The sequence below is a fragment of the Zingiber officinale genome, chromosome 4B (assembly GCF_018446385.1).
Source record: "Zingiber officinale cultivar Zhangliang chromosome 4B, Zo_v1.1, whole genome shotgun sequence".
Lineage (NCBI taxonomy): Eukaryota > Viridiplantae > Streptophyta > Magnoliopsida > Zingiberales > Zingiberaceae > Zingiber > Zingiber officinale.
Genome location: NC_055993.1, coordinates 129,317,766 through 129,328,678, shown reverse-complemented (window position 1 = coordinate 129,328,678; position 10,913 = coordinate 129,317,766). Strand labels below are relative to the sequence as shown.

The window sequence follows — 10,913 nt, the reverse complement described above, 5'->3', positions numbered from 1 at the left end:
AGTCAATTGAAAAAAGAAATTGAGGGCCATTTTATAATAAGAATAAAATTTTGGGTTTTTTAGCTCTAACGATGGTCTGGATTTTTATTACGGGAGGAAATGGACGGTCGGATGGGCAAATTTTGAGCTCGGCGTAGGAAAACGCGTAGGATATTGACGTGCCTTTACTTCGCCCATTGTGATGGCATCTGTGGTCTTTATTTCCTCGGGCGTGCTCCACTTCCATCGTTGGTTCGCCTCTCAATCGCGACTCGTCCACCGCCGCCGGGCCACCGCCCTCCGTTTCTCCTCCTCCCGCCCATTATCATTGTCATCATCTTCTTCTTTGGCTTTTTTCTGGCTCGTGGAATTTTATTTCGGGTTTTGGGTGGCAACCCGTCAGATATTTCGAACTCTAGCTTGCAGCTTTGATCGGTCATCTTTTCTGATCGAGGAGCAGGTGATAACTGGAGTGAGGATTACACTCTTCTGGCTTCAATTGTTTTTTTTTCTTATCTCTTAAATAGTTCAATTTCTATTTGAAGAATACTGTCTTGACTTGAGAACGACTTTGATTTTTGACTAATTGGAAAAATAGGAATTTCAGTTGTTCGAATCGCTTCGGATTTTTTTGATTTTCACTGTTGAACTAGTGAATTTTTGTGCGCATCTGCAGGTGTTTAATCTGGAGTTATACTGTTTTCTGTTCTTCTTGGAATGAAATATTTGGCCTCAAATCACAGTTTTTCTGGAAAAACGCGATCGTCTTTTCTATTCATTATGATCAAGCGAACAGCTTTATGTTTTTTGGTTGCCCATACGGTTTTAGCAAACCTTGAATTCGTGAAGCTGTTGATTAGATATATCAGAAAGTAGGTATGGTGGATGTCATCCATCAAGCACAGTTTCGATTTTCAATTTGGTTTTAGAGTCATTTGTTTTAGACATCCCCAATCCAATCGAGGAGTTGGGCATGCCATGTTCATCTTTGTTAGTTGGCCCAACGCCCACGAAAGTTTCCAGCGTTCTTAGGTCAACTAAAAATTCATCCATTAATTTGCCAATTATATGACTCGATCCTTAATGCCTGAGAAACTGAGGCCCTGCCACTGCACCATTGCCTGGGGGCGGGCATAAAATGTTCATCGAGTTGATAGTCGGTGGTTCATCTTAGACAAATAATCAAATTATGAAAAGGTATATTTGAATTACAGAAGTGAAATGTGTGGCTATGCAATTCAATGACTGAAATTAGTAATGAAAACTGGAAATTGCACATGCTCTTAATGCTTCTCTGTGTGTGCGTGCTTTATTTTTCTTTTTGTCTTCCTAGAAAAGACCTGGGATGTTACGGGCAGAATTCTGAGGATCCTCTTACATGACTACTTCTGTAAATGCACATCCTTTTATATTCTTAATTTCCAATTTGTCTTTTACCTTGAAATCTTATCTTTAACAATCTTTGGAATGTCTTCCACACAATTTGGTATTTGTGAAGAATTCTTCTACCAGATGCTGTTACCTTCACATAAACCATAGTTGTAATATTGTAGGCAGTGTTTCGCTTGGTGAAGAATAATGGCTGGGGGACAACGAACCATGTACAAGTTCCATATGCCCTTATTCCATGAAACTTGTACAATTTATATGGTTCTCAAGTTCCAAATATAAGCTTTCAGTATTTTCCAAACTAGACTGAGGTACTGAAGGAAAATCAAGATAGTGCTACAGTGGCATTTATTTTGTGATAGCACCTAAACAGTATAAAATACATGCTAGGACTGGAAAACTCTAGACTATTATTTACTCTTCATTATCAACTATAGTCATCTACCTAAAGGATTCCTTGCACTGTGAATCATTTCCATCTGATTTGTTTCTCTATCCATTGTGCTTCATAAGAAATAAATTACTGGTTGGTCCTATCAACGAGTCAGTTTTTGGCACTAGCCTTCATCCACATTCATCAAACATACATCGTAATTGCCCCACTTATCTTGTCCAGTGATGGATCTCTATGGATTCATTTGCACAATTTGATAAAAAAATAGACACAGTTGTGAATATGGTCCCTCAGGTCCCTCCATTATAACAAGCATACTAATATCTTAGTACATTCATAGCATTTGTTTGTGGTGTTGGTTCTCTCTCTTGACTGTTTTGCCATTCTTTTATCTTTTGTGGCTGTGTCAGTTGTTGCCTTTTTTGTTACATAACATTTTAGTGCCTTACCTAAAATTCCATATACAATATGGAAGTTTAAAATTAGATGAGTATGAATCCACCCATAAGGCAAATATCAATGCCAGTTGAAGGGATCAATGCAAATACCAATGTGTGTGTGTGTGTGTATATATATATATATATATATATATATATATATATGGGTGGATTAATACTCATAGTTTAAAATTAGATGGGTGGATTAATACTCATCTAATTTTAAACTTCCATATTGTATATGGAATTTTTATGCATCCAAAGGAATATGCTGATGTTGTTACTTCTTGAATGAGAAACCATCCAGCAACACACAGTATCTTTTCACAACTTGTCGGAACTGATTATGATATCATTCCCTTACTGTGAAGAAGATATATCAGTATGACAATTTTACTAGATAGTTAATATTGTGGACTTCCTTTTTATAATTTGGAAAATAATGCATTGTTGGCAAAACTATGCTTTTTCTTTTGAGGCATTCCATTCAGTTGATGAACTGCCATTTATAGTTTGTCACAAGCCATTTATAGCCATGTTTCATTTATCAAGAATTTTGACAAAAGAAAAAACCGCACGTAAATTCCATTCTACTTCTCACATTTGATAGTTCCTTTCTTCCTCTGACAAGGTTACAACGTCTAGGTTCCTTGAGTGAGGGCATCTGATAGAAGCAAACTGGCTTACCTGTAAACAACTTATATTTTCAATCAAAGTCCTTTGCGGTTATATCTCTTTATGTTTTTTTAATTAAGTTTGCAGTGGTTTGTCTGGAGTTGTTTAGCAATTTACATTAAATGAAGTGCAATCTGTCTTTTAAGTTTGAATTTTTCCTACCACTCAAACAATTGTGATAGCTATGTGATCTCAATCCACCAATTCCTTTAAGATATTGGAGCTATTATTGTCCGCTTCTATTTCAAAAAAATTAGTTTGTAAAAGAACAGAAACTCATATAAGAAAATGATTTATGCATGTCTTCTTTTGTATAGAGTTAAAGACATGATATAAAATTAACCCTTGCTAACATGATCTTTTGTGATCACAGCAGTATGTTACTTATTGGAATTTGGTCTGAATTGACTGATCAACATAAGAAGCCTCTTGTCTTGGTTAATTGGAACTCTCATTCAGCACTTGGAGTATATTGAGATAAAATATCATGTCTATGATGAGGTCTGTAGATTCATCTACTGCATGTGGCGAATCTAATCTTTACACTCGCAAAGATGGCAGCAACAATCCTACTTTATCTAGGCACATACTAAGTGCAGATAAGCAAATGTACAATTATGGATCTGGTTTGTGCCATACAGACTTGTTTCCTAAGCAGTACTTAGCCAATTCGCCATCAGAAATAATGCATGTCAATTCACTTCATATTCCAGGTCATCATTATGTTCAAGAACCTTCGGCTCCATGCCAACTGATGGCTAATATTCATTCTTCTGTAATATCAAATAATCCTTATAGCAGTTGCTTTGAAGTTAGCCATCCTGTTTCCTCATCCAGCTCTAACATTTCTCATCAGACCTCTCATTCTTTGCTTGAAAATCCCAGTCCAGAGCCAGATATGGACTATGGCGAGGAAGAAATCAGGTTGAAGCTTCAAGAACTTGAGCAGGCTCTTCTGTATGATAATGAGGACTTGGATACAGATGATTTGATGGGAGTTGACAGTGATTGGGGTGAACCTATTAAAAATCTATTGTCTACAAACTTACCAGGGGGGTCTTATTCAGATTCTAGCATCAGTTGTATCGGCAGCAATAAGGAGCCAAAAACTGCCAAGCAGCTGCTTTTGGATTGTGCTGCTGCAATATCTGAAGGCAGTATAGAGGAAGCACAAGCTATCATAAGTTGGCTTCGTCAAATTGTTTCGATTCAAGGGGATCCTCCTCAAAGGCTTGCTGCCTACATGGTGGAAGGTCTTGCTGCTCGGATAGCCTCTTCAGGGCGAGGTATATATAAGGCTCTAAAATGTAAAGAACCTCCATCTTCTGATCGACTATCAGCAATGCAGATTCTATTTGAGATCTGTCCATGTTTTAAGTTCGGTTACATGGCAGCCAATTACATAATTTTGGAAGCTTTCAGAGGTGAAGAAAAGGTTCATATCATAGACTTTGATCTGAACCAAGGAATCCAATACTTTAACCTGATACAAACATTATCAACCTTGTCAAGAAAACCATCACGTGTAAGATTTTCCGTGATTGATGATCCTGAATCAGTGAATCGACCAGTTGGAGGCTTGCGAGTCATTGGTCAGCGCCTTGAGAAGCTAGCGGAGGATCTTGGCGTGCCATTCGAATTTCAACTCATTGATGCTAAGACTGGGGATGTAACACCTGAAATGTTAGATTGCCGGCCTGGAGAGTCTCTTGTGGTTAACTTTTCTTTTCATCTCCATCATATGCCAGATGAGAGTGTATCAACTGTGAATGAGAGAGATCAACTTCTTCGAATGGTGAAGGGATTAAGACCAAAGCTGGTTACCATTGTTGAGCAAGATATGAATACCAACACAGCTCCATTTTTCCCAAGGTTATTTCCTCTGTATTTATATTTTCATTCATAATTCTTTGACACATCTGTATAGTTTTGATGCACTCGTTTTTACTTGTATTAAACTAGTTTGCCTCAGATTTAAGTTTCTAAGAGTAAAAAAATGGTGCAAGCAGCCACTATGGTTTTCATTTTGCTTCCCAAAGATTGATGCGCTTAGAACTGGCAGGTTTGTGGAGGCTTACAATTATTATTCGGCGGTCTTTGATTCACTCGATGCGACTCTTCCAAGGGATAGCACAGACAGAATGAATGTCGAGAGGCAATGCCTTGGCCGCGACATTGTTAACATCTTGGCTTGCGAAGGTGCTGACCGAATAGAGAGGTAACTCTCATTGCCATTAGCATTGTATGTTTGTGTTCTCCACATCAACCATATTAACTCTCAACTCAATACCAAAGGTATGAGGCTGCTGGAAAGTGGAAAGCAAGGATGACAATGGCGGGGTTTGTTTCGAGCCCATTCAGTAGCAATGTCAACGTACCGATAAGAGCGTTGCTGAAATCATACTGCGATCGATACATGGTCAAGGAGGAGACTGGCACACTGTACTTTGGATGGGAGAGTAAGGCCTTGGTAGTTGCCTCAGCATGGAAATAAAGTTTAGATGTAGCCACTAGATATGGTAATAATAACCATAACTCGGATTCTCTTGGTAAGTTTTCCTGTGTATAAGCTACAAAGTTCCACCGATATCATCAATGTAGTTGACCCAGAGTTCAATTTGGTGTTGCTAAAACTTGCTCTCTCTCCTCACTGAGAATTATGTTTGACAGGGAAGGTTGCCATTGAATAAGGTGTTGAGCCACAATTTTCTTATGCAAATCCAGCTGGTTTCATTGCTTGAGCTCTGATGATTCTGTTTAAGTGTAATGATCGAATGAAAATGGGTAAACTGAAATATATGGATGAAATATTTTGGTAGTGCAAGACCACTCCAGGTATGGTTGTTTGTTCTTGACCGATCGCTTCCTTGTGAGCTTGAGCATCAGCGAATTGTTGACGCGCTCTGCACATTGCTGCTCACCAGAGAGATCCTGGGCGTTTGCTGTTGCTTCTTCTTGTTGTTGCTGGTCGAGATTCCTTTCCGGTCTTTCCCTTCCCGCCGTGCTCCGCTGTGACTGGGGTGAACATGCTGCTTTCTGACCTGGTACTGATGAACGTAGGAAGGGGCGAGATCCAGGAACCCTCCCATGATGTGCCCTGTGATGGTATTCGCTCTCGCCTCCCTCTCATCTTTGCTTTTTGTTGTAGATCTGCTTTCGTTTGGCGACCTGTTCGGGCTCTGGGTTCGGCATCGGCGTCACAGAAGAGGCATTGATAATTTGGGGTGATTGCGGAGGAGGCGGGGACCGGGTTGTCGTCGCTACAGGTCTAGGGGACGGAGGGGATGGGTTCGTTGCTGGACCTCTGTCACAACTCACAGTCCTCGGCGACACCAGGTGTTGCCGCATTGGGGTCCTTGCCGGAGCCGGCACCGCCGTGGCTGATTTTGGGAATTCTGATAGTGAAGAGGTTGTGGCGTCGGTCCGAGACGGCGTGGATGGGTTGTCACCGGTGCTGCTGTCACAAGCCTCGGCGACGCCAGACTTTGCAGCATCGGAGTCGTCGCCTGCATCACGGCTGCTGGTTTCGGGGCCTCATTCGGTGAAGGCGTCGCGCGTTGGTCGCTTGTGTAGGCTGTGGTGTCGCCTCTAGCTGGGTTGGTACCGGCGACGGAGGTGATAACTCTGTTGTTTGGGCTGGCAACAGAGGTGTTCGACCAAATAACACTGAGGTTTGGCGAACCAGTGGCACGGAGGGAGGTTGCGCCGGCGGAGATAGCAGGTCCATACGACCCCTGCGAAGCCAGCCGGAGCAGCCACGGGCGTCCGGCCGGTTGCTTCGCCATCGCCAAGCACTTCTCTTAAGATTATGGGATGGCGAAGACGTGAGAGGCTCCGATGCCCTATTCGTAGCCAAGGCGGTGGGGGAGGAGACGCTCGAGCTGCATTGCTGAAGAAGACCTGCAATGATTTGAGAGGCGCCTTCTATCTGAAAGCGATGTGCTCTTCTTCAGCTCATTGCCCAACCCACCGTTCCTTTCTCCGTCGCCAAAAGGATCCCGTTTGAATTCTTCCACTGCTGCGGCGCCTCCTTTAACCAGAGTGTGCACGTGAACAATGATCAAACAAGTTGTTGACATTACAATGGACAAAGATCAGCAAAAATGGCAACATTTCTTACTGCTTGTCAACGAGAATGCTTTTACCAACAAGACAAGGGAGTCATTTGAGGAACAATGAATAGCAACACGTACAAAGAAGGGGAAAAAGGGTGGAGTTTTTAAACTTGTAGAGTGCTTCTGGAGGAAGACCAGACCAAACCACGAGGTAAAACGCCACATCCACCGGCGGGCGAACAACCCAAATGAAGTGTTGGTTGTAGAATACAAGGTTTTGGTACCCATTCAATAGTAGTAGTAAGAGGAGCTGCCGAGCTGGAAGCTGTCGGAGGCGACGTCGTCAACCGCCGGCATTGGCCCGAACAGGGGGCTGTGCACGTAGCCTTCATCGAAGAGGATCCCGTGCGCGGTCGGGGAGTCGTATCCGTTGAACTCCCCGGCGTCGCACCACGCTGCTGATCCCGCTGCCCCTAGCTCTGTCGGGAGATCCTCAGCAGCCGGGATAACACTGGTCTCCCATGCTGATGGCCCCGCTGGAACCACCGGCTGAGACGGGGGATGCATTGCGTTTGTGTATTGGAAACCGCCCTCCGGCTGCTGTTGGTAATAGTAATGAGCTGCGCCGTCGTTGTTGGACGAGCTACTTGCGAAAGAATTGTAGCCGTCGTGAGTTCCGAGAGAGGCAAAGGTAGTCGTGCGATGGACGGGCTCCTGCGGTGCGGGGGCCGGTGGAGGGGGGTAAAGGAAGGTGGAGGGCGGGGGTTGGAGGTCCGGTGAGAGGAAGGGAGTGACTGAGGAGCCCGGCGGGAGGTCGGGGTAGGCGAAGTTGGTGCGGGCACCGGCGCCGCGCAGGGTGCGAGCGGCGCAGTCATACGCCACGGCCGCTTCCTCTGCCGTGTCGAAGGTACCCAACCAGTGCCGCTCCTTGGTCGCCGGGGCGCGTATTTCGGCTGCATACCGTCCCCATGGCCGGCGCCTCACACCCAGATACCTGCTGCTGCCACCAGTGTCCCTATTGCCATTGGCCTCATTGTTGCTGCTGTTGTCGTGCGGTTTCTTTTGTTGCCTGCGTTTGCTTTGCTTGTCCTGAGTGAGATCAGAGCTTGTAGCAGAGGAGGAGAAGACGAAGGAAAAACCCATTGGAGAGTGAGAGCTAGAGAATAATGATGTCGAGATTTGCGTTCGTTTGGTGGTGGAAGAGTTTGTATGGTGTTGACTTATATACTAGCAGCGGTAGTGGTGACTGGTAGAAGAAATATATGGATATACATATTATATAAAAAGGTTGTGCCATGCTTTAGATGATCAACTGTGGTCAATCTAATGATTTAGAGTGGAGATAAAGAAATATAATTATATAGAGCGGTGGGACGAGACTTTGATGAAACTTTTAGTAACGCGCATTATATATATATATATATATAAAAGGAATGTTCTCCTACGGTGCATTTCTTACGGTTTGGTGTGGTAGAGGTGATTTCTCATTTCCACGTCAAAGCCTTAAAAAAAAATTGCGACATCACCCTCTCTTCTCGTCTTCTTCGCCGACCTCGCCAAACCACCGAATGTCACATGACTGCCGACCTTCCGTTGGACGGCCGACCACCGCCGGCCGGATCGCGGCCGGATTTCGGCCAGATGGTGATCGGAATCCGACTGTTTCGTGGCCAGAATCGGCCGCGACTCTAGAAGATGCAGCGTTGCCGATTCTGGCCGCGATTCGGCCGAAATCTGGTTGCGATCCGGGCCGAGACCGGATTCCGACCGGATCGCGACCGGATTCCGGCCAGATGGCGGTCTGAATTCGGCCGTTTCGTGGCCAAAATCGGCTGCGACGCTAGTAGATGCAGCGCTATCGATTCTGGCCGCGATCCGATCGGAATCTGGTCGTGATCTGACCGGAATCCGGTCGCGGGCCGGATAGCGATCGGATTTCGGCCAAATCACACTCAGAATCGGCAGCGCTACGTCTGCTAGCAGCGCGACAGATTTTGGCCACGAAACGGCCGGATTTCAGCCGCCATCTGGTTGGAATCCGGCTGTGATCCAGGCGAAGGGTGATCCGCCAGCGTCCTGTGAAGATCAGTGGCGATCGACGGGAGAGGTGGAGAAATAGTTGTGCGGCTGCGGTTGTGATTTTTTCCTTTAATTTTTTTTTGCTTACGTGGCGTGTCCAGCTCATCATAGCCGCACCAAACTGCAGGGACTAAACCGCAGGTGAGCGGTTTTGTATATATATATATATATATATAGATGTTCAAGTTTCGTCCAATTAATCTTGGAGATAGACGGTATTCACCTACCGGATAAATCTAGAGCAGCTTATGCATCTTTAGAGTGCGACTTTTAAAATATTCGCTCCTATCGAGATTTGAACTTTGGTCCTCGGGAGCAACCTTTTAGTGGTTCAATATTTGTCCTCTTGGGACGGTCTAGTGGCTAGCATATGAGGTGTTGCCATAGTGAGGTCTGGGGTTCGAATTTCGATAAAACTGAGGTAAATATCTCCCTTATGTGCTAGTCATTATTCCAAAGGCTAGTAGCCGCCCGTGATTTACCTCCTCTGTGTTGGTCCTGAGACGGGTTGACATGGCGCTTGGGGCGAATGTATTCGTTTTTTGCCACAATTTAGACGTATTCACCTTTTGCCACCATTTAGGTGTAATCTCATTTCAAGTGGATGTTTCTTAATAGGAAGCAAGGAATTGATTATTATAGACTAAGTTGAAATCAAAGAAGCAGGTGTTGTTAGTTGAATCATGATTGGAGTGGTAGAATTTGATTATATTATTTTGATAAGACTGATAAAGAGTGTAAGTTAGATTTATTATGTATTTCTGATATGTGTCTCAAGTATATAAGAGATTAACAGATTGTATATGGAGCTTCTAATGCTTGTAGCTCAATGACCTTTGAGTTAGGAAGATTATTGCACCAAAAGGTTGAGGTTGACTAGGAACTTAACAAGTTGCTAATGAAAGAAAAATGGTGAATCGATGAGGTAAGGGTTTGGTGCATCCGAGGAACCAAAGACCCTCATTTACATGTGTGATATCGATATCAAAAACTGAACCTAGCAAGAACAATTGTAGACTTTCTAAATTGATCTAGTTGATCAAATTGATTCAGGAACGCTTTTGATATGTAAAATATCTAAATTAAACACTTAATTGTTCTTAAATTTTTTTTCCCATATACTTGTCTAATCAATCTACAAGCATCCATGTATTTTAGAAAATGAGATGAAACTAATACTCTGTCATTGTCTTTCTTGCTTTTATGATGGTGTTGTAGTAGCTAGTTCTATCATTCTTCACAAAATTATCATGCTGCCTTTTAGTTCAAATTAATAGTCTTGTAATTCTCTTGAAAAGCTAGTTCGAAAAACATGCACGTCCATATGGAAACTACATCAATTCTTTGAATTGCTGAAGCATGTTCTCTTTTCAAGTCAAGCATCCTAATTGGGGAGTTATTTGACCATTTGGAGTAAGTTTGGATATAATTCCACATGCTCATAGATTATAATTGATGTATATAAATGCAGTATGCTTTCTGAAAAATATTATATCAGAAAGCTGACAGAAAATCTACTGCAGGCATATTTAAGGTCGGGCATGAATTAAGAAGCCAGGGGTGTGGTCCCTGTTTATTTTTCTCTAAATCTGTTGATTATTCTCTCATGGTGTGGAGTTGCTAATTATGAGGAAGGTGATCACATGATTATGTGGTTCAACAGAAATGATTAGCAATAGCATGTTGTATCACTCCCTTTAGATGCCGATGCTTTTGTTTTACAATATTCTAATCAGTATGTTCAGTGAACCTTGCAGAAAATTCTGATTACTTTTATCCTTCATTTATCATTTTAGAGTTATCTAGACGTCTACATTTTTTAATAATATCAATGGGAGAATATTAGTTGATATTCATATGAGCTTTGGTGGTCATGGGAGTTGGAAGTAGAAGTGACATAGAGGG

General features: G+C 43.0%; 3 protein-coding genes across 8 annotated transcripts; 2 read left to right on the top strand and 1 right to left on the bottom strand.

Annotated features, from left to right (window-relative positions):
* Positions 1–204: 204 nt before the first annotated feature.
* LOC121976685 (scarecrow-like protein 1) lies at positions 205–5,698 on the top strand. Of its 6 annotated transcripts, none has more exons than XR_006110680.1 (5): positions 205–439; positions 3,248–4,746; positions 4,937–5,092; positions 5,170–5,423; positions 5,545–5,698. XR_006110680.1 is itself a non-coding variant. In XM_042528965.1 (5 exons), exons 2-5 carry the CDS (start codon positions 3,362–3,364, stop codon positions 5,366–5,368), a joined length of 1,653 nt encoding a protein of 550 aa, XP_042384899.1. In that variant the 5' UTR covers positions 205–439; positions 3,248–3,361; the 3' UTR covers positions 5,369–5,507. The 6 variants fall into 6 exon arrangements, 5 of the variants coding, with proteins under 5 accessions (XP_042384899.1, XP_042384897.1, XP_042384895.1 ...); XM_042528965.1 differs by lacking the exon at positions 5,545–5,698 and having other exon boundaries at positions 3,248–3,500; positions 3,588–4,746; positions 5,170–5,507; XM_042528963.1 differs by lacking the exon at positions 5,545–5,698 and having other exon boundaries at positions 3,251–4,746; positions 5,170–5,507.
* Positions 5,699–5,811: 113 nt separating this feature from the next.
* Positions 5,812–8,241, top strand: LOC121976686. The gene is made up of 2 exons (XM_042528966.1): positions 5,812–5,918; positions 6,023–8,241. The coding sequence occupies exons 1-2, from the start codon at positions 5,901–5,903 to the stop codon at positions 6,464–6,466; spliced, it is 462 nt and encodes a 153-aa protein (XP_042384900.1). The 5' UTR covers positions 5,812–5,900; the 3' UTR covers positions 6,467–8,241.
* On the bottom strand, positions 7,218–8,072 carry LOC121978673 (ethylene-responsive transcription factor LEP-like). Its single transcript, XM_042530981.1, has one exon. It carries the CDS (start codon positions 8,070–8,072, stop codon positions 7,218–7,220), a length of 855 nt encoding a protein of 284 aa, XP_042386915.1.
* Positions 8,242–10,913: the final 2,672 nt, after the last annotated feature.